This window comes from Orbicella faveolata, unplaced genomic scaffold, assembly GCF_042242905.1.
Source record: "Orbicella faveolata isolate gen_17 unplaced genomic scaffold, um_ofav_v1 contig_47, whole genome shotgun sequence".
Lineage (NCBI taxonomy): Eukaryota > Metazoa > Cnidaria > Anthozoa > Scleractinia > Merulinidae > Orbicella > Orbicella faveolata.
Genome location: NW_028301577.1, coordinates 6,658,640 through 6,682,247, shown reverse-complemented (window position 1 = coordinate 6,682,247; position 23,608 = coordinate 6,658,640). Strand labels below are relative to the sequence as shown.

At 40.6% G+C, this 23,608-nt stretch overlaps 1 protein-coding gene across 2 annotated transcripts; it reads right to left on the bottom strand.

Moving 5' to 3' along the window:
- Positions 1-5,380: 5,380 nt before the first annotated feature.
- LOC110051945 (uncharacterized) lies at positions 5,381-23,143 on the bottom strand. Of its 2 annotated transcripts, none has more exons than XM_089279660.1 (6): positions 23,039-23,143; positions 13,810-13,983; positions 9,703-9,759; positions 9,090-9,264; positions 7,981-8,114; positions 5,381-6,211 (listed from the first exon to the last, which is right to left on the bottom strand). In XM_089279660.1, the coding sequence occupies exons 2-6, from the start codon at positions 13,957-13,959 to the stop codon at positions 6,011-6,013; spliced, it is 717 nt and encodes a 238-aa protein (XP_089135786.1). In that variant the 5' UTR covers positions 13,960-13,983; positions 23,039-23,143; the 3' UTR covers positions 5,381-6,010. The 2 variants fall into 2 exon arrangements, with proteins under 2 accessions (XP_089135786.1, XP_089135787.1); XM_089279661.1 differs by lacking the exon at positions 23,039-23,143 and adding an exon at positions 17,669-17,784.
- Positions 23,144-23,608: the final 465 nt, after the last annotated feature.

Here is a 23,608-nt window from a genome sequence, read left to right as displayed (position 1 = left end):
GACTTTTGTCCAGTGCAGTATCATAGAAACGGAGATAAACACAGAAGTCCAAACAGAATGAGCCGACCAATGGTACGAAAGCTACGGAATGGCGCTAATAGGCATCTGAATACACACTGAAAGTTGAATTCCGCCGAAATCATCCGTCCATTGTTTATCGAAGTGATTACCACTTGACTGGTCAGCTTTTGTTTTGCCAGCACCTTCAGAATTGTGCGGCTACAGAAAAAAAAGCAAAACCTCAATTTGGGTTTTCGTCAAAGCGTGTCATGCAGCGTTTCACAGCAGAATTCATACTTTCTTCCAGATTCGGTGTTTGCATTCATTTAAATTTTACGCAGTCACAATAAAAGCTTTTCCTGTCAGCAATGATGAACACCGCGCGGCGAGGTGTAATTATAAAGAAAAGGAAAATATATTACAATACACGAATTATGCGGGATTGCTGTAAGAATTGCATAATTATAAAATGAATTCAGTAACAAGTTTGTCGACCACCATGGCCACCTGCGTCGTAATTTCTTCTATTTCGGCGTCTTGGAACCTTAAACAAAAACTGATCTGTCACTGCCCATACAAACATAGCGAAACGTCCAAAACGTTTCGCTGTGTGATACGACAATCAAACAAAAATAGCGACAGAGTGTAGTTTCTTACGTTATTAATTCAAACTTGTCGGTTCTATTGAAAGGCAAAATGCGTTGAACAGAATTGAAGGAGAATTGAAGGAGGTGAGTCGCCCAGGAAGAAGAACACCTGTAAACATTTTTTTGGAGGCGCTGGGAGTAGTTTGAAAGTTTATCTTTCACTGTTTTTCTGATGATAAACTGTCGACCATCAGAGGAGGATAAAAAAACATAAGAATTGTAAACTGGTGTTTTTACAGCGCAGCTGACTGGGTCAATGATTACAAACACTACATCAAGGTACTCGCTGCTAATTGGGCAATATAACAGAAGCGCCGAAAAAACCAGAATAGCATGCACTCCTTCGAACGGAAACACTTCCACCGCGGCATACATCGAACAAATGGTTAGTTTCCACCCAACATCAGTAAAAGCGAATTGGGTTGATCATATTAACATAGTTCATTCTTCTTTTAAAAGTGAACTTTGATTTCATCACAGCCTTTAATCATTCTGAAGTTACAAATGTATCAAGAACAAAAATGGCTGGTCGGAACTTTTTTTAAGGCAAAGCGAATTGTCTGCTTTTTCTTTCCGGCTTACGAGCAAATAGGGCTTCAAGTGTTTTGCCTGGCGAAATCACCATCTGAGCGTTTTAAGTTTTCGTGAAAGACGGCGGCAAAGCAAGCGTAAAAGAGGTCGGGTGCAATGCAGAAGGGCTTCACGCTGGTTATTCATCAAGTTCATTAGTTTATTAAAAAAAAAAACAACAATACACTGCCTTAGAGCGGAATTGTAAGCAGCAAACTGCAACAGCGCCCGGTTAGGGGTTGACACATTATGCTTCTAAAATCGAGCATTATGCTTTTTGGCACTGCCCCCAAAACGGACTATTATGCTCCAAATTATGCTCGACTGTAACTATTGTAATCGTAATTATGCCGCAAAATTTTTTTCCCGGACCCCGGTGAGTTATAATTATGCCGTAAAAAATTTTTTCCCGGATCCCGGTGAGCCATAATTGTGCTGTAAAAATTTTTTTCCGGGACCCCCGTGAAGTGCGATAGTAGTAATGGAAACCATGTAGAACATTAAAATAGCTTGAAATTTTGTAGTTTTAACTTAATAAATGGACAATAGTAGCTCTAAAAAAGGAAATAACTGTTATGTTGCAAAATGGCACTATTATGCCGCCAAAAAAGCACTATTATACCGGCAAAATACACTATTATGCCGGCATTATGCTCGATGCTCCACATATAGTATTATGCTCGAAATTATGCCGGCATAATGTGTCAACCCCTACGCCCGGTTAAACGTTAACTGTGGTTCTTTGTTACGTAACCTTACTCCTCGCTCGCCAGATCAGACTCGGTATTTGCACTTATGCAAATTTTCCATGAAAGTGAGACAGTATTAAAAAAAAAAATGTGCGAAGAGCTTTATTCAGTAATTAACGATAAATATTTTTTCATAAAATAAACTAATAAAAATTTAGGGCGAAGAATTTCTCTCTCTAATCAGGTTTCTAAAGTATATAACGTAACAAGACAATTTCTGTAGTTTGAACTAATTAATCTACAAAGCTGTAATCGGACAGTTGGCTGTAATCAGACACCTGCAATCAGACAGTTACACGAGCCAATCATTTGAAGTCTTCTTAACTGAATCCACCAATCACAACATTGACCGAGGTTCATCTCCGTAGGCGGTTTTCAAAGGAGCTTAACACCGTTTTTCAAGCTATTCTCCATATTTTTTTTTCTCGGAAATTGTAATTATCATATTTAAGAATGACTATTGAAAGCTATTTTTCAAATGAAACTGTTTCCTTTTTGTGAAATTGTAATGGTTACGATTAATTGGTAACAGGACATTGTGCCGTCCAATTCTGTCTGTAATCATACTTGTGACTGACAAATCGGCCTCCCGCTTCGCGGTCATCCCATTTGTTTTAAAATCATTCATATGAATTGACTACAGACAGAACTGAACTCCACTCAGTCCTGTTACCATTATAAATTAGCGATATAGTCTTACCTTTTAATCAGTTTTACCCTTTTAAACTTGTAAAGCCCTTGCAAGGTAGATTTTTAATCGAACCCTCGTGACTTTTTATCGTTAGTTTCTATTACCAAATTATTATTATTATTATTATTATTATTATTATTATTATAATAACAATTATAATTATCATTGTTATAAAATAAATTTTATATGTTCTAATATAAAAAAGTAAATGCGAAGAACCCCTCGCCCTGCCTAGTTGTCGGTAAGAATTTTTTAAATATATTAATATCTGCGAGACTCCATTATGAGTGCAATAAACTACAACGTTAACGACTCAATCAATATGAAATTCCGCTAGCGTCATGTACCGTAGTGATTCGGTTTTTTGAGAAAAAACCAAATGTTCAAAACGCAACTTTAATACGGTATTTATTTAAAAAGGAACAATAACAGAAGCTGTATTACAGTAACAATTATACGGTGACTGGATTAAGGAGTCGGAGACTGGAAAACGGGCTTGTCACGGTCCCTAGATATCTCTTGGCCGGGTGTCTGGAAAACTCGAATAGCGAATAGCGAATAGTCGCGAATAACGAACAGCGAATAGTCTCGATTAGCGAATAGCGAATAGTGCGAATAGTCTCGAATAGTGCAAATGGCGGCGAACAGTCTCGAACAGTGGCGAATAGTGGCGAATAGTGGCGAATAGTGGCAAATACTAAGGGTACCCAGTGTCTCGCAGTCAACCTCGCAGCAACGTAGGATGGGATTTCCCCGCTAAAAGGTACAGACGCTGTAATATTATCGGATCAGAATAGGGGGGCTTATTGGAATAGGGGCACTTATCAATGCAAACACATTCGAAGGGGGGCGGTTATTCGAAAGGGAGCGCTTATTGGAAGGAGGGCGCTAAATCGAATCATTACGGTATATATAGCATTCTGATTATCTTCAAGCGATTGCAGTAAAGACGAATACAAGTAAAGAAAAACAAGATCACGGTCAGACTAAGTACCATAACAAACAAAGTTGAAATTACAAGTATCCTATTTCTCGCACTATTTCCGCCTCTCCTCGAGTAGAGTTGGACTTAGATATGTTTTGTTTATATCCCGTCCGTCATGTTCAAACATTATGGCATTAGGTTTGTCGTCCATTTTACGTGTCTGCTCGGCGACCTGGCCTTTGAATGGCAGCGAGGCTGGAGGTGACCTTGCTTTGATAAAGATCTCTCTACTACTGTCATGTAAATGCACCTAGTTAGCATTAGAACAACTTTATTTACACAACAAAAACAGTGAGGTCTGTATCAAAACAAAGTCACCTCCAGCCTCGCTGCCATTCAAAGGCCAGGTCACTGAGCAGACAACTGTAAAATGGTCTATTGTTGAAACCACGTATTACTCGGCAATCTTGCTCCAAGTACTTCTCTTCTTCCCGTCCTCCAACCTCGTCCCCAAGGTCTGAGAGAACCTTGGAACGAGGTTGACCGTCCTCTCGGGCCGAGAGCGGTGAGAAGAGAAAATAAAACCTCTTGTATAACCCTTTCTTGACAAAGGTGAATGTGTACCCTCGCTCAGACAAAAAGGTATAAAACTGTAGCTGTGAGATAATTTTTTGATGCTCTAACCCTCAAATGCTCGTGCCAAATGGCTCGTCTCCCGTAAGTAACGCACGCGAAAGACTCGAAAAGACGTAGGGGACGGTGAGTTAGAAGAATGTACACACTCTTTTTCTTTTTTTTTTTTTTGGAACAAGATTATATATTTCATAAGAATCTCGAGGCTGAAATTTGCGAAATGAAGAATATTTCAAGAATACACCTGAGGCTGAGATTCTGAAAGCGTATAATTTTGTTTCTTGAAAATTAGTTGAGACAAAACAATTATATATCTCTACTAAACCGTATAAAATTCCTCCTTTCTCTAAACGGCAAAACTAGCCAAAAAGTAACAAAAACAGCACTAGCCGTATGTTCGATGCTAGCAACATTTCTGTAAGAAGTTACGTGCGTCATATAAGCTTAAATGCCTTAATATCATAATAATACCTAAAATAAAATAGGCAGAACTGAGAATATTCAGCCTCGGCCGGAAAATCAATCCTCTTATTATAAAAGAGTATACATGCATTAAAAATATATCGAAGATCTTGACGCATTAGGTTTACCTATCAGTGTCTAATGTCATTAAGTAGGCTAGCTAGGCTAGCCAGGGCTAGGGTAGAAGAGGTGGTTTTCGTTTCCGTGATCTGACGGCCATGTTACAGTTGTGCACTCAGTGACCTGGCCTTTGAATGAAAACGAGGCTGGTGGTGACCAGACCTCATTGTAATCTGCGATCAGGCGTTCTCTTTTAAACAACATGGGGAAGGAGAAAAGAAAAAGAACGCCTGATACAATTACTTCACGAGTCGTCTACCTGCGGTCCAGAATCTGGACTTTTTCCTGATTGGTCGTTAAACAAAAGAGTCTTTAAGCTCCCCTTTCGCGAAGAAAAAGAATGCCTGATCGCAGGTTCACCTCACTGCTTTTGTTGTGTAAATCAAGTTGTTCTAATGCTAACTTACTAGTTCACATGTAAATAAGAAAAGCACAGAGGTCCGTATCAAGGCATGGTCACCTCCAGCCTTGCCTTCATTCATAAGCCAGGTTACTGAGCACACAACTGTACAATGGCGTATTGATGGGCATAGGCTGGGTGGTCTAAAATATTTTTAATGGTTTGTAACAACTTCCACTACGCTTACGATAACTGCACTTTATTGTTCTTTGAGTTATCTATAGTACACACAATCATTTTATGCTCTGCGGCTATGCTACGTGAATTTCTAGAGCAGATTTCTGAATAGCTACCTTCCCTGTATGACTCGTTTGGATATTATACGTTTAGCATCCGGGGTCGCGTTTATCTCAAACTGATGAAACTTATGTCGCTCCTTGGTTCGTCACGCCGAGATGCGTCACCCTGAATGAGTCACTCAATCTATGATCGACCCTGCGTCCTGCGAAGAGGTGCGTGACGTAGTGCATCGAAGAGAGGACTATTTAATAGGAATACGAAGGAATTGACTACGGAAGGAGGTTTAACACTGGCGAGTGCCCGTTCTGAAGTACAAATGTCTTGGTTATACATTGCATTGAATGATAAAAGGACAACCGAAAAACAAGAATGGTGCCCTTTGTTGCTTGTATCTACTATTTTAGCCTGATAAGTGTAGCTGTTTTATTAATTAAACTAAAATAAAAACGTCGATAAACGGTTAGCTTTCAGCGTAGCATTCCTTAGGACACGTCACGCAATCTTAAGGGATTGCATGACGAATCTAAAAGAAGTCTGCGTAAGAGGCTAAGAGACTTAAAAACTCGATGATTACTACTGTTTTGGCGGTAAACCACCTTGATCATAACCGGGTGGAGCCTCGCCACCCTGGGCCATCATAACGGGCTGCTGTCCCGGGTATGGCTGCTGTCCCGGATATGGCTGGGCAGGGTAGGCCTGTTGTTGCATCATTGAGGTCTGTTGCATCACAATAGGATACCCAGCTGGCTGTTGCACCACCACCACGTTAGATTGCTGCCGAAATGAAAATCAAAACAATATTAAAAGCCTTGAAATACAGAAAGTTCCGGGGAATTACTAGGGAAAATGCAAGAAGGTTGGAAAGGTGTACCCAGGGAGGAGGGTACTCCTTATAATGGACTATACGGGGAGGCTCTCCCCGAAAGGAGTCCTTTTTAAGTCTCTAGGCATTTGAAATTAAGTTGAAGTCGTTGAAGGATAGAAAAGGGTAGGAAAAACTGTCATTAAGGTAGTTAAAATAGCCTTTCGAAATATCTTGTAGAGATGTATTATTGTCTATGAGGTACAAAGACTTTTTTGCCTGGAAATGTACCTTTTTGGGTTTTCTTTTTGGTCATTTTTTAGGGTTGATAAAAGTGTCCTGTAGGTATGTGAAAGCAGTACCATGTTCTATGGAAATCGATCAGATTTTTCAGAATGCCTCGGAAACCCAGGAAAGAGGGACTTAAAGGAGTTTCATAGAGGAGCTACCGCGGGTTTGCGCCTTCGGCGCTCATTGTTTCGGAAATCGGTTACCACTCATCCTAGATTCCTGCCTGAAAAGGTTACATTTTCTGTCAAAAGTGTCATATAAAGGGGTAAGGGTTTGTTCCTCGGGGAAGAGCCTCCCCGTATAAAAGTTTATAAAACTTCGTTGAGTTCCACCCCCTCCTCCCCCTCTTACGCCAGGACGGCCTGCGGATACGTCTTGTAAAATGTCTGTGTCCGTAGTTCTGTCATAACTGCACGGCTCTCAATTCCAGACTGACGGCCGAAAATAACCATCCTTTTTGGATATGTTTTCTCAACTATAGCTGGTTTTCACATGACGTCACTAAAATTCAAACTACAAAACTACTGATCTTCCTGAGATTTTACTTCAATGATGTATAGGAGCAGCTGGAAACTAATATTCATACAAATTTTCGCTCCGAATGGGTTCTTGGTTTTGGGATACACTACGCTTGAATTTGTAAGCTTTTGCGTGACGCGGCATTTACATGACAGCCTAGAGAGCTGTCATGATGGTTAAAATAAGTGACTTATATCGGTTAATTTGGCTATCTGAACAGTTCATGTCTTAGCAAAAGTATTATTTTAATGTTTTAGAGTTCCTCGAGGGATAAATTCACGCTTTTGTAGCAAAACTCAGTGACAGATGTTTCTGTTGGTTTCCGGCCGCCATGTTAGTGCCCATACGGATGGGCACCAGCATGGCGTCTCCACACAAATTTCTATAAATTTGGGTGAAAAATTTCTCCGCATATCTCACATAAGAAAAATTGCTGTGACCAGAATTTTGGCGAGAGTCTTTGCATATTTACCTCCTTTCGTTTCCCAGATTCTGGACTTAACCTATTGACGGTTTTGATTTTTATTTTGATCTATTTTGAATTGCGTGACACTGAAAACCAGCAATAGGAATTTTGGCGTAGTTGCATCTGTGAAGGTGAGATGAATGGCGTCTGTTTCTGTGAGTTGCATAATCTTGTCGACCAGTAATAAATCAGATTTATTTCAAGTTATTGTTTAATGTAATGCTCGTCTCTATGATTATACCGGGAAGTCAAAAGTCTGTTTTAAAATAATTATTAATCGGTTATATTTTGAAACACTGTTTATGGATGACAGTCACCAGGGTATAATCAGGTTGATCAAGGTGGTTGTTACTGGGCTTTCGTGACCTCTCATAGTTTGCAATCATGAGGTATATGCAAGCGCGAGTCGATAATAGAATCTCGAGCAGTAACGTGACACAGTCACAGTAGAATTGCGTGACTTACAGCTGGTCGAGCGCAGCAAGTCCCCATACAGCCAATGATGGAGCCAGAGAGCGTCAAAATGGCGGCGAAGGCGCTCATGATCAGAATGCACAAGAAAATGCTCTCAATCGTCCTGATGTCATCGCAGTTGTGCACTGTGAACGGATAAAATAATGAATAAGGAAACGTTAGCTATGGCTTATAACTCCCTCATGAGTTTTCAGTGTGGAAAATGTAGTAGTAATAGCGAGTAAAATATACCCAGAAATTAAATCACACGGAAAATTAAAGGAAAAAAAAAACCCAGGATTTTCGCCATAATGATATGATCAAGAGGCGTGTTAGAAGATTAGAACTACTGTTATTATGGAATAAGTAACACACTGCACCCCAAGCTAGTACCCCTATTAAACGGTCACCCTCGGGGAAATGGATAGGGGCCACTTAAAGGGGGCTGGTCGCTTAATAGAGGTAAAAACAATAGAGAAGCCCTTATCGGGACCTTGATTACTGAATGCCTAATAAGGGGTGACTGTTTAATAAGTGGTCTTCGACTGTATACAAATTGATTCCTCTGGTTTCAATTCAAAACAGTGGCATGATTACCGAATGTTTACTTACGGAGTTTCTTGTGAATGGCATGGCGTTTGTTTCACCTATTTCTCCGTAGTGGTGATTGAACTAGAGACTGCAGCCATCCCACAATAGCCTTCTAGGAATTCCACTCCTGGTTCCCCTCACTTAGAGGGTAATGCAAACCATGACTTTTTACCCCCGGGGGACTCCATATAGAAAGGACGAATGTGCTCGTCGTACCTTTTAGGGGCTAAAAAGCGGTTTTGGTACCTCTGGGGATGTTCAACCTCAAAAGGTCCACAGCAGGAGGTGTTGCGGTACCTTTAAGGGTAATGTGATGTTTTAGAATTGGTACCTCTTTGGGTGAAAAAAAAAAAATTTCAAGCCACGCCCACAAGCAGGATCTTGGTACCTCTTAGAGGGCTTTTTCAAAATTTCCGACGAGCACTCCTGTCCCTTTCATGTGAGAGTTCTGCTCCCCGGGTTATAACTCTCTTACCCTTAATTCATCCCCACTCGAATTCCTAAACTACACGAACATCCCGCTTTCTTACCTGTAATAGGGGTATTATCTGTGTCATGACATACACAAGTATTCCCAATTTGATCGCAGTTCGTCTCCACCACCTTCCTGATAATGTGCCAGATCGCCCATGCGATAAAGGCAATAATTACTTGGATAATGCAGACAATAAACCACAGAATGCACATCACCAAGTAGAAGACCAGCTGCAAATGAAAACCTTATGGTAAGTTTACGTTAGGCGCTCTCCAGACCGGTCTTGTTCCACCACAATTGTTTATATAGCATTTCCCTACAGATATAAGACGCCCTTTCAGGAGTGTGCAACTCGAGAAGACCGTTGAAAGTAACGCTAGGGTTGGGCTACTCGAGTAAGCGAGCATTCAAGTAAGTAAGTAAGATTCAAGCTAGAGTTTCACTTCATAACTCTAGCTTTTTGGCTGGATATCTTTTCGCTAATCAATCAAGAGCACGCGTTGGCACTCTGATTGTGAGGATCTAGGCTTGCCGATTTTAAAAAAGGAATTCTCGGACTTCTCGCGTTCTATCTTTGCAGAGGGTTCAACTTAGGCTTTTTCAATCCCGCATCCCGCACCACTCAGAATGTTTATTCCGATCTCTCGGATATACTCGTATCTACCTACCGCTGTTTTGTTTCTCTTCAGCCATGTTACGATTCCCAAGGCAGCAATAACTGCCAGCTACAGGAAGAAAGGTGAAGGCACATCAGTGAGCTACTCAGCCAAACAACCAACTAAAGGACGGGTAACAATCAACGCACTAAGCAAATTACTTATGAGCTCAGAATGAGTTAACTTAGACTAAGAAACAGTAAGAACAGTTAAGACAATTATGAACGAAGACGCTAAGAAACTAACGAGCAAACTAACAATCCATCGAGTTTTTTAAAATAACTGCAGAAATTTTCGCGCACTCAATGGACCTCATTGGCTATTTTTTATTGTCAATAAGCGGACAGACATACGAATTTCTCGCGTTTTGATTTTACTTTGTCCCTTCAACCTTTTTGTTATCGTAAAAACAAATTGACGTCAGTTTTTCATGCGTGTGTCCTGTTATATTGTCGTCTGTCCTGTTATATTGACAATGATTTTCGTCATAGCATTTTCAAAGTAGTCTGTGGATCCATAGTCCCCCTCCAGTAACTATGGTGGATCCACTCGGCCATAGCCTCGTGGAAAATTGGCGTCTGTTTGTTGAAAAGAAAAAGCCATATCGGAGTTTCAAGAATTAGAGCATTAGCTAGGTATGCGTTTTTGTACCTAAGCAACACAAAAATTGGCGAAAGTAATAAGCGACATTTCGACATCGTCAGGACGTCATTGTCGAGTAAATGTGTTGGTTAGATTCTGCATTATAAACAAATCTAAAATTATGCGCATAAGTTTAAGCTGGCAAAATACGTTAAGTGATAAGAAAACAAGAAAAACTGACTATTAGAAAACTAAATTAATTAAACAAACAACTTTGCTACACATTTACTTGACGATGACATCCTGACTATGTGTAAACGTCGTTTATGACTATTACTTTCGCTAATTTTTGTGTTGAAAATATTCCCTCAAGCCTTACTTCTTCAAGTAATTCTCTTCTTTTGTTACAAAAAAACCCAGAGCACTAGAAGCATGAATTAGGCATAAACACGGATGCACACAACGTTTATTCTTGAATCTCTGATTTGGCTTATAAGTAATCAAGTGACGAGTGAAATTTGTGCTTAACTCACGAGTACTATAGTATTTGATTAATATCATGGAGTGGGTTTTTGACTTGTTTATTGTATCAGGAAATCTCGCGCCAAACATTGCCATGGAAATTTTATAACTGCGCATGTGAAATTATAAATTAACGCTGAAATTTCGGAGTAATTTGTCACCCTTGATATCAACGAGCTATGAAAGTCATGCAGCTAAACAACAATATCAAGAACAATAGCGATAGAAAGAAGAACTTTGGAGCCACATGAAGTAGCGAACTACAGAATACAGCTGTTTTGAGAAAGGTTGTCCGTACCAAAGCGTAAAAGTGTAGGCGACAATGTCGAAAAGCATTATAGGTAGTGGTAGTTCACGCTTTAAAGCTCAAGTTGTTTCAGCGTGACAGAGGGAAACAGCTTAAAGGAGCTCACTCACGGTCTTTTGAGTTATTTTGGCCACGTACAAAATTGCCTTTAAATGAAAGGAAACCTGAAAATAACAGTAAACTAAGATAGAAAAAAAACCAAAGAGATAATAATAATAATAATAATAATAATAATAATAATAATAATAATAATAATAAACCATAAAGGAACAAGGATGGCTAAAGATGAAGAAGATTAACACGGATTACAAGCCAAGGACTTGAAACTGACGTAGGCTAGACTTTTCAAGATTTTCCCGCAAACCGTGAGGTAACTCCTTTAAACACGAGTATTTATGCGTTTCTCTTCGTTCTGCTGTAACACCATGAGCATCCGCCAAGCAACGATAAATTATCACTATCCGTTGTATCACTGATCAGCATTCGCGTTTACGCTTTTTTGGGGCACAAAAGGAAGTTTTCTATTCGGCAACGAAGCTTGCGGCCATTTGACAAAAAAACTATCCAATCGCGGAAAGCCCAATAGTGAGAATCTTCACTTGGTTTAAAAGTCTACGTTCTGAGCACTCCGTTAGTCCTTATGTCAAGCTCGTTCCCAAGTTCTCTCTTCTTCCTGTTCCGGGAGGGAGGGAGATAAGAGACCTTGGGAACGAGGTTGCCTTATGTTATCATTTAGAGAAAGTAGTTTCGAACCTGAAAAATTTAAAAAAAAAAAAAAGGTTATGAGCACTTTACACAACGTCAGTGTGGTCTTCAGAGTTTAAGCTTGAAGTGGACTCAAATCCTTCTCATACATGAATATTATTAGTGGATGCTGACCATTCTTTCAACCAGAACGTTAAAGTACTCTTTCCTCATGTGGAACAAAAGAACATTCTCGTAGTCAAGTGAACCTGTCTGCTGAATAATTAGCTGGTTCCGTGGAACTTATACGACTTAACTTATTACCTTTTGTGGGTGTTTTTGTTCTGTGTTTTGTTCTTACTATTTTGTTTTCACGTCGGCCTAAGTTCAAAGATTTTCGTCAAGGCCAGAGGACATGATCGATATATGCATAACGCAGCCGTACTCTCAAAAATAAAAGCGCGAGCGAAGGAAAAAGAAAACAAATATGTTCGCGCATCCAGGCATGCCTGATTTATGAATTATGATCTCATTTCATGTCAAAAACTGTGTACCCACGCCAGGCCCGTTTGGAGACTGTTCAAGGTAAAAACAGAAAAGTAAGAAAGAAAGAACGTGACGCTAGGAAGAACGATTTAGTTATAGAATCAAACGCGGCTGAGCTACCCATGACACAGTGTTTCGTGTGAAAAAATCCTTGGGTTGACATCAAACTGGAATGATTAAGACTTAGAAACATAATCCTTCGTTTTGAGCACTACAATAAAAATGGAAATTACTTCAAGACTAATTGCGTCGCATATAAATTGTTAATTTTGCGGGTCGTGTTTGGACCCGTAAGCAATCTTTTCAACCGTAACTACCAAGAACTGTCACATTACATCAACGAATAATTTGTTCATGCCACACAAAAGGATTTTCACTTGATATTTTCTCATTTACTTCGTGTTTATTTTGATTATGGATCATTGCCATCCTTAACTGTAACGTTCTGTTAAACGATTACATATAACTCTTGACAGTACACATCTGTCTTTGTAGCGCAGTATTAAATCATTCTCACCTATGCGTGCAGACTTCAGCCCTGATAAAAATTCAACAGTTGCCCGATTATTTAAATCACAATACATCAAGTGATATCAGAGAAAACTCAGTTATTTTGCAGCACCGATAACTACTTACAGATTCCTCCAGTTTTCAATAAATGAAAAACCAAGCAGCTGGCGTTATTGTATAAGGCAGTTGTTTGTTTCTCTGTTGGTCCCCCGAAACGCCGCAATTTGAATATTTTAGCTAAATCAATATCAAAACAAACTGCAAACATCGGTCAAGTTACCGTCGCTCTACTTGCCAATGAGCCGTTATTTACCTCCAAAAAAAGGAAACACCTGTTTATTTTATTCTTAGCGGTAGTTCTGTAGCTAGAGGAAAGCGTCACATTTTTTTTCGAATGCATCTTCGGTCATAAGTTGTTATTTACCTTCCTTCCCAGGTGGTCTTCTCTAAAAATGAGTAATGGCTCGTTTAATATCTTCACCAGAACGGCGACACTGCAGATGGTTTCAAATCTACGTACACAAATTTTCAGAAACCGTCTGTGCGCAACCCCATGGTCGCAGCGTAGGCGGAATGCAATTACTTCTCCGTGTTGCTGAACACTTTTTGCCGCTTTAGGCGAAAAGCACGAAAGAAACCGACAATCTTTGAAATCAGAACTTTGTCCAACGAGGCCACCAAACATTATTTTAAAGTTGTGGAAAACCATTTAAGCAAAAGGTTTCGTAATTAAAAGAGAATACAAAGCGACATTTTCAACATGCTATGTCAGTGTAAACGAAATCTTTGGCGGCATATAAATACGGAATCCTGATACTACTAAAAGAAACGTGCACTAGAACACCATCTAACATAAATAATCAGTCGTCTGTTGAGGTGAAACGAAGAAAGTAAACTCTGAAAACTAATTTATAGACCTAACGGCCGGACAACGAAAAAAATATTAGTGCAAAACAACAATTATTTACCCCAACTCCAGACCACAGGCCAGAACCTTCGGGGCCACCTTTGCTGAGGTAGATAAATCCACATATCAGCTCGATTAACGCTATTACTCCAATCAGAATGCCAACGATTCCGGCCGCCTTCGCCTTGCCTTCCTCCACTTGATCGTTCATCGCGGTATAATCTCGATTTTGTCACTAAAATAACAGAAGAGAAGAGGAACCAGGGAGCTCGATCACTCAATTCTTAAGGGGTGTGCCGTATATTATGACACAGGCACAAAAACGAATTAATTGTTATTCTTTTGTTTCGTTTTTCCTATTATGAAGCCGCAACCAAGGCAACTGTTGCAAACTTTGCACTTTGTCCAATGGTTTGAGAGTCGCCAGATTTGCATGCGTTGAAATAAAGCATGAAAATTTCGAGCGGTTTTATTTGAGGAGCCATCAACCGACAGTTCCAATAAGCTCACAAGGTCGATCGAAAAAATTATACAGCATTCTGGCTTCAATTTGTGAACAATCTACTCAATATCAAAATGCAAATAGAACTGTACTGTTATAGAAGCTTTTATTGTTATATAACCAGGTGGATTACTGTGTCCATCCGAAGCGCATGCGCTATTTTCCTCGGCCTTTTCACGTCATGGGAACGCGTGGGCGATAGGAAAATCGCTGTCAAGACAAGTGTCGAGAATAAAGAAATCAATCAAATCAACTAGGCAGTAAGTTCTCTTCGTTATTTCTCCTTTCAATCACCGTTTTGCCGCCAAATTCTCATAACTAAGTATTGAGTAAATCTGTGCGTGACTCCGGCTGAAACTCACTGTTGTCAAGGCCACGCGGACATAAACATAAGAAAAAAAATCAATTAACAACACAAAGGGATATAATCCATTTTTATTCTTTATTATTTTAATTTGACAGCGTGAAACGCGTGATTTACCGAAATTACTGAATCCATAAGCAGCGAACAGAGGCGATATGAAAGATGAATGCAATTTTAATTTAAAGTGATAAAAATATATATATATATATATATAGTGTATCTGCTTTTTTATCTTGACTGTTTCTTTTAAGTTCGGCACACACTAGGGGACATGCTGTGGGGACGGCTTGCGGGGAGCTCTCTCATTTGTACGCATAGAGCCCATGGATATAAACTACGAGTAGACCCTCTTTCGCTTAGTCCGTCGTGCGTGACGCGAAAGAAAACCGCGAGAAAAAAATGGCCGCGCGAAAGGAGGGACTACCGCCTAAGCCCAAGAGTTTGAATTATTCGTTGCTCTCACGAGGCAGCGCTCTTTTTGGTCAGCACCAAGAATTACGACCTCTGGCCGGGTCCAGCACCGGAAGTCCGCAATTCACGGACTTTCCGTCACTCTGCGCATGCTGATAGTCAAGTCTGACAAATCTGATTGGTTCCTGTCTCATTCTATTGTGTTTGCAAAGCCAATCAGAACCGGAATCTCACTGGACCTATACAGCGGTCGTGATTTTTGGCGCTGACCAAAAGGAGCGCGGCCTTTGGGGACGAGAATGCGTAAAAATATGATTGGCTTATGTTGGGAGCGTTTACAACGTGTTGTCAACATTCGAGATACGTGTGACGTCTTGCAGGAATGTTTTGGAACCGGAGCAAATCGAAGCGGTACCAGATCAAATCGAAGCGTTGGAATCGCGCTTCGCAAGCCGTTATGTTCTTGTGAATCTGCCAACAGGCTTTGGAAAGATTTAAATTTATCCAGTGTTTTGTTTGGCAAAGCTTTCCGCCTCCAACCCGACTGCGAGCGTGTTAGTGATTTCGCCGCTCAACAGCATCGTCCAAGTCAGCAAATATAAATTCACTGAGCTTGGCCTTTCTGCCGTCCAGTTGAAAGATTGAACCGGACTTTCACTTGAAACCGGACATTCACCTGAAACTTTCCGCTGCTATCGGCAAACATTTCACCGCAGTTGGATGATCTCCTATGTCAAGGACATAATATAAATTCTCGGTTGAAACCCAATTTCCAGCGCCGCCTTTTTTTTTCCAGAAATTTACGCACGTTTACCGCACGTAGACGCACGGCGTAGAGATCGCGAGCTTCTTTCAAAAAGTTGACAGTTGAACTTTTTCGTGTCCGTCTGCGTTTACGCAACGATTCAACAAATGGCATTCTTAGATTTTTTTCACATGACAGAGTTCCTGCAAGTGGACGCCATTTTGTTTGAAAGCGCCGTGAAAATGGGAAAATATTCAGACGTAGAACCAGTGAGGTATCGAGGAAGTTCGAAAATTTCCTTGTTCCAGTTGTGTGACCAAGGCGATAGCTAAATGATATAGTTTGTAGAGAATAAACGTCGAGCGACAAAAAGACGTTCACCCGGACTGATGGGTTCACGGTACAACGATTTCTTGGACAACATGGGGACCACAAGAGAAAGGAGATGGTCTAACCTTTCAGGTGTCATCCGAAAGCATTTGTAAAATGACTCGTGGTCATAGTATGGTATTCACCCACTGGGAAGCGATTATGAAAGATCTCTCTTACCGGGAGCCCATGTAGTCTCTTGAGGTATTTTCTCTTCTCTTTCGGCTTTGTCGTAGGTGAAAGAGAAGAAGGAAACGCTTGTCTACAGCTGCCGCCATTACTTTGAATAAGTCCTCGTGATTTCCCGTCTACGTGCGCCTTGACGTACGTTCAATGTACATAAAAAAAAGCACGTCCTATTAGGTTTTTACGCTACAGTGGAAATTAGCAACGTACGTTTTTTTGCGCACGTTTTACTTACGTAAATTTTTACTTGACAGTGGAAATCCACCTTTACGTACGGTTTAAGTGTCATTATGACCAAATTCTCGATATCCATTTTTTTACATTTTCGAACACAATGGGTCTTCCCCTAGATATCTTGCGAAATTTCAATCTATCACGAACATTAGAACTCACGTTTTTTTGGACCTTTATTTTCGAGAATTTACGGCCGCCATTAATTTTCCCTGTTCCAAGTCTTGGTTGAGAATTGGAGTAAATGACGTCCAGTTCTCAAAAATACCGCACGGATTGAAATTGTAATAACAATTAGTGTAGAAAATTGTACGAATATAAGAGCCAAAGGTTTTGTTATTCGTTATGCGAATTGCTTTTGGCGAGTCACACAACACGGAAAGTTTGTTTTCTGACAACCAATTATGGTCACAACGAATTTGCTACGCTACAAATCGGAAAATTTATTTCCTGACCACAGATCTGAGGGTCATCATCATTTGCCGAGCTACACGGAAAATTCGTTTTCTTACCACAACTCATGGCCATTTGTCGTCGTCGAGCTACAAAACATTCTTTCCTGATAACGCAGGCTTTAGTTACTTGTTGTCGAAGGCTAGCGAGTCAAAATACATCTAGCTTGACAGAAGTCATATACACTTCGAATCTATACGGCGAACGCGTGACTTCCAACGAGATAGACGTGACTGCGTGCATGTGCTCATGACTTTTAATGATGGCGAATTTGTTTATATGAATTGAGTAAATATAAAGAATCAAAATTCTTTCTGTTTTGTTCTTTCTTCGCGTGCAACCCTTAACGAGACCTTGACGGTTAAAAGTAATGACATTTTGCCCAGAACACCCTAAGCGAGACCAAAATCCGAAATTTACACCCCTAAGCGAGACGACGAGCATCCCCGTCCATTCCATATGGGAGTCCCCCCCCCGGAACGCACGAACCACATCTTCTGCCTTTTCCCTGTACTACCAAACCACAAAGAAGGCACAAAAATGTCTTGACAAGAGGTCTTGATCAGTCTTTCTGTGGGAAACGCAAGCCTCTAGAAATTACGATTCCCCACGAATCTCACAAAGGGAAAAGTAAATCAGGACCTATTATCAGTACTCACAGGTCCACGGGCAGGTTTCTTGGCTCAGAGGCTCCTTTCTCAACAGGTTAAGACTCGACTGGTTTGGTACTTCTCTCGACTGGTTTGCAAGGTCAACTGAACTCAAATCACAAAACGCTTATCTGTTATACTCTACATCATGTAACATTGCATGCTATCGGACTAAAGGTCAATTTCCGGACCTTGACACATATCTTTCTCGCCTATTTAAGTAAAGAAAAACAAGATCACGGTCAGACTAAGTACTACAACAAACGAATTTGAAATTAAAAGTATTCTATTTCTCGAAAGAAATAGAAAAAAATTGAAAAAAAGAAAAAAATCAATTAATAACACAAAGGGATATAATCCATTTTTATTCTTTGTTGTTTTAATTTAACAGCGTGAAACGCGTGATCGACCGAAATTACTGAATCTACAAGGAGCGTACAGAGGTTGTATGAAAGATGAATGCAATTTTAATTTAAAGTGGTAAAAAAATATATATATAGTGTATCTGCTTTTTTTTATCTTGGCTGTTTCTTTGAAGTTCGGCACACACTAGGGGCATGCTGTAGGGACCCCCTGCGGGGAGCTCTCTCATTTGTACGCATAGGACCCATGGATAGAGGCCCTGTTAGGGGGGGGGGTACCCATGTCCCCTGTCTGAAATTCGCCACCAGCCATGTCGGCATTTCGCAAGATTCCTATGTCGCCTGCCGGAATTTCGTCTCAGAGGAGTTGTGTCGGGAAATTTGACCTTGTTTGATTAAAACGAAGCTACACGTATAACTCATCGTAATGCCTTAGTTTTTAAAAAAAACGACACAGTGTTCTCAAGTCTCACGCATTGAGCATGAGGCTCACGCAAACGAATTCAATCTTGCGCTCTCACGCTGAAACTATTATTTCTCATGCATTAAAGGTTCCTTGCTGTTTTAGTCAAGTACATATATAATTAAGTATCTCTCTGGATATAAGTTACTCCTTGAATGCTTTGCACTTGCTTCGAACACTTTTCAGCACTGGAATTCTTTTGCAGAGCCAGCATTTCTCCGGTCAGTGGGTTTAATGATTGCTTTATGGTTACTTTTAAAGCATCACATTTCGACTCAGAATGAAGGAAAAGACCTCTTAGCTACTTAAATTTTTCAAAACTTTCTAAGGGGCTGAGGGCATGCTGGGGGGCATATTTGGGGCATGCTTTCTATGAGCTTGGGCATGCTTTCGAGCGCTGAAGTTGCTAGCCCCTCGGGGATGTGGGGGATACTCCCCCCGGGAATTTTTGAAATTTAGACGCTTGGAATTGCTATTTTCAGCCATTTTCCAGTCGGTATTTGGACCTAAAGTAAAATCGAACCTATGACTATTTTTACCATGGTTATGTTTAACAACCGTTCTTTAACTCAAAATCGCAACGGCCTCAATCAGATAATCTCTCCTATCTATAATCTTCCTTTGAATTTGGCGTAACCCTTATTTTCTGCTGAAGACGAGAAAACCTTGGCAGCTTTCCCCTGTCTCCCTTTTCCTTCCATAATGCCATTTGTTGATAATACAGCTTCATGTTCTTTTACTGGTGACCCACTAATAAAAATATGAAGCAGACGGTCAAAGATCTCTTTCCTTTTTCCTTAAGCGTGTTTTTAGGCGTTTTAGGACATTGCTCACTCAGCTGAGAGTGAGAAAAAATACTCAGCAATGACGGACCCGATTTATTCGACGTGGACGTTTTAGCATATATAAGGAAGCCTGTGTTTCACGACCCGTCGACATCGCGCGTGAGAGAAGAAAACACATTTAAAACTCTGGAAATGCGTCTTCACTTCGACTCAGACGTTTAAAACAATCACTGCATCCTCAGTTCCGAAATTCGTTGTCGGTCTATCTTGCAACTGGTGTCGCTTTCTCTATTTCGCTGGAGTAGTCTGTCGTTCGTCGCCAATTCATAGCTCTCATGTCACCGTTTCAAGGCCATGTCGCTTGTCGGAATTTACCCCTAACAGGGTCTCTGGATATAGACTACGAGTAGTCCCTCTTTCACTTAGTCCGTCGTGCGTGACGCGAAAGAAAACCGCGAGAAAAAAATGGCCGCGCGAAATCCTTGGGGCGAGGAGTGCGCGAAAGGAGGGACTACCGCCTAAGCCCAAAAGTTTGAATTATGCGTTACTCTCACAACACAAAAATCATTCTCGTGCCCAGAGGCAGCGCTCCTTTTGGTCAGCACCAAGAATTACGACGTCGTGATTTTTGGTGCTGACCAAAAGGAGCGCGGCCTTTGGGGACGAGAATGCATAAAAATATGATTGGCTTATGTTAGGAGCGTTTACAACGTGTTGTCAACATCCGAGATACGTGTGACGTCTTGCAGGAATGTTTTGGAACCGGAGCAAATCGAAGCGGTACCAGATCAAATCGAAGCGTTGGAATCGCGCTTCGCAAGCCGTTATGTTCTTGTGAATCTGCCAACAGGCTTTGGAAAGATTTAAATTTATCCAGTGTTTTGTTTGGCAAAGCTTTCCGCCTCCAACCCGACTGCGAGCGTGTTAGTGATTTCGCCGCTCAACAGCATCGTCCAAGTCAGCAAATATAAATTCACTGAGCTTGGCCTTTCTGCCGTCCAGTTGAAAGATTGAACCGGACTTTCACTTGAAACCGGACATTCACCTGAAACTTTCCGCTGCTATCGGCAAACATTTCACCACAGTTGGATGATCTCCTATGTCAAAGACATAATATAAATTCTCGGTTGAAACCCAATTTCCAGCGCCGCCTTTTTTTTTTCCAGAAATTTACGCACGTTTACCGCACGTAGATGCACGTAGAGATCGCGAGCTTCTTTCAAAAAGTTGACAGTTGAACTTTTTCGTGTCCGTCTGCGTTTACGCAACGATTCAACAAATGGCATTCTTAGATTTTTTTCATATGACAGAGTTCCTGCAAGTGGACGCAATTTTGTTTGAAAGCGCCGTGAAAATGGGAAAATATTCAGGCGTAGAACCAGTGGCTATCGAGGAAGTTCGAAAATTTCCTTGTTCCAGTTGTGTGACCAAGGCGATAGCTAAATGATATAGTTTGTAGAGAATAAACGTAGAGCGACAAAAAGACGTTCACCAGGACTGATAGGTTCACGGTACAACGATTTCTTGGACAACATGGGGACCACAAGAGAAAGGAGATGGTCTAACCTTTCAGGTGTCATCCAAAAATATTTGTAAAATGACTCGTGGTCATAGTATGGTATTCACCCACTGGGAAGCGATTATGAAAGATCTCTCTTACCAGGAGCCCATGTAGTCTCTTGAGGTATTTTCTCTTCTCTTTCGGCTTTGTCGTAGGTGAAAGAGAAGAAGGAAACGCTTGTCTACAGCTGCCGCCATTACTTTGAATAAGTCCTCGTGATTTCCCGTCTACGTGCGCCTTGACGTATGTTCAACGCACATAAGAAAAAAGCGCGTCCTTTTACGTTTTTACGCTACAGTGGAAATTAGCAACGTATGTTTTTTTTTTGCGCACGTTTTACTTACGTAAATTTTTACTTGACAGTGGAAATCCAGCTTTACGGTTAAGGGCCCATTAACCGATTTATGCGCGCGCTCGCGCGCGTTGCTTAGGAGGTGAAATTTCACCTCCGGTTACTTACGTCAGCCTGAGCGCGGAAAATAAAAACAACTCAATAACTTCCAAATTCGCTTACATTTTACATGTTTTTCTTTGTGTTTCACAAAATGTAAAGTAAAAAAAGTACAAGCAGAGACAAAATAAGAAAAAGACAGAAAAACAAGAGCAATAGAAAGAGAAAAACTAACTCCTTGTGGCTTTGTTTGATCTTACCGCAGTGCGCTGGTAGTGTAAATTGCGCACGCGCTGATAGGGTTACTTCCAATATGTATCGGCACACTTCCGGTTTCTTTAAATGCTAAAGGAAACGCGGTTTTTCATTAAATCCAGCCTTTTTCGACGGATTTCGATCAAAGCCAACGTTGGAAGGATAGCTATGCATTCCTTTTTTTCAAATCATGCTTTTTTCAGAAAATTTTTTAATATTTTGAAATTCTCTCAAAATCTGACCTTTTAGAAATGAAACAAAATCTATGCATAGCGTAATGAGGATTTAAAGTAAAATATTAAATCAATGAAAAAAATCCCGATAGACTAATTTGCCTGGGAGCCCTTGCGTTTTTTCAGTATTAGTCACATGACCATGGGCGTGGCCTGATGACGTCATCACTCGTGTTACTAATCATGAAAAAGTTAAAACACACGAAATGACTCTGAACTAACTAAAAATGATGAGGTAATATGAGTATAAATTTTCCTTAGCAACGGCTCGAAAAGATCGGTTAATGGACCCTTAAAGTGTCACTATGATCCAATTCTCGATATCCATTTTTTTACATTGTCGTATACAATGGGTCTTCCCCTAGATATCTTGCGAAATTTCAATCTATTACGAACATTAGAACTCACGGTTTTGGACTTTTATTTTCGAGAATTTACGGCCGCCATTAATTTTCCCTGTTCCAAGTCTTGGTTGAGAATTGGAGTAAATGAAAATAGAAAATTGCACGACTATAAGAGCCAATGGTTTTGTTATTCGTTATGCGAATTGCTTTTGGCGAGTTACACAACACGGAAAGTTTGTTTTCTGACAACCAATTATGGTCACAACGAATTTGCTGACAAATCGGAAAATTTATTTTCTTAACACAGATCTGAGGGTCATCATGGCCATTTGCCGAACTACACGGAAGATCTGTTTTCTTACCACAACTCACGACCGTTTGCCGTCGCCGAGCTACGAAACATTCTTTCCTGATAACGCAGGCTTTAGTTACTTGTTGTCGAAGGCTAACGAGTCAAAATACATATCTACAATCTTGGACAGAATAAAATGGAACAATTATCCCCCATCCCCCCCAAAGCAATGATGAAGGCGCGAAGGAGCAAAAGCGCGCCATTTTGGCATCATTGAAATGGGGGGAGGGGTGGTCCAGATGTTCCATTTATTTTGTCCAAGATTGTAGCTTGGCAGAAGTCATATACACTTCGAATCTTTGCGGCGAACACGTGACTTCCAACGAAATAAATGTGACTGTGTGCATACGCTCAAGATGTAATTTGTCCCGGCTGTGTGGGGGAGCCAAATCGACGAACAAATCCTTAAATTTCTCGATCCAAACTGGGTCAAGATTGCGTAACACTACGTGAACGCACGTACCACATCTCCTGCCTTTTCCCTGTACTATCAAACCACAAAAAAGGCACAAAAATGTCTTGATAAGAGGTCTTGATCAGTCTTTCTGTGGGAAACGCAAGCCTCTAGAAATTACGATTCCCCACGAATCTCAAAAAGGAAAAAGTAAATCAGGACAAATTATCAGTACTCACGAGTCCACGGGCAGGTTTATTGGCTCAGAGGCTCCTTTCTCAACTGGTTAAAACTCGACTGGTTTGGTACTTCTCTCGACTGGTTTGCAAGGTCAACTGAACTGAAATCACAAAACGCTTATCTGTTATTCTTGGTTTTCATGTGACGTATGCATATTCCAAGATTAGATATTATTTTTCCTTCTGAGGTTTCAGTTTTATCAGATAAAAGACCCTATAGGAACGTGACGTTTTACAATGTTTTAGCTCGACAGAGTTTTTTTTTTTTTGTAATAGGGCACTCCAAGCTTTTGCGCTGCGCGACATGAAAATGGCGGCCCGAAAAGACTGTCGCGTAGGTCAAAAGATGAGCTATCGCTTTAGTTTTTTCTAAATAAACGGTGCTTGCACTAGAAGAGGCATTTATTTCAAGGTGTCGGAGCTCTAGAGTAAAAATTTTCGTTTCAATAGCAAAACTCAACGACAGATGTTTCTGTTATTTTATTGCCGCCATGTTTGTGCCCCTCCGAAGGTCACAAACATGGCGTCCACATACAAAGGTATGGGTCGCACTAGGGAAAAGTTTTCATC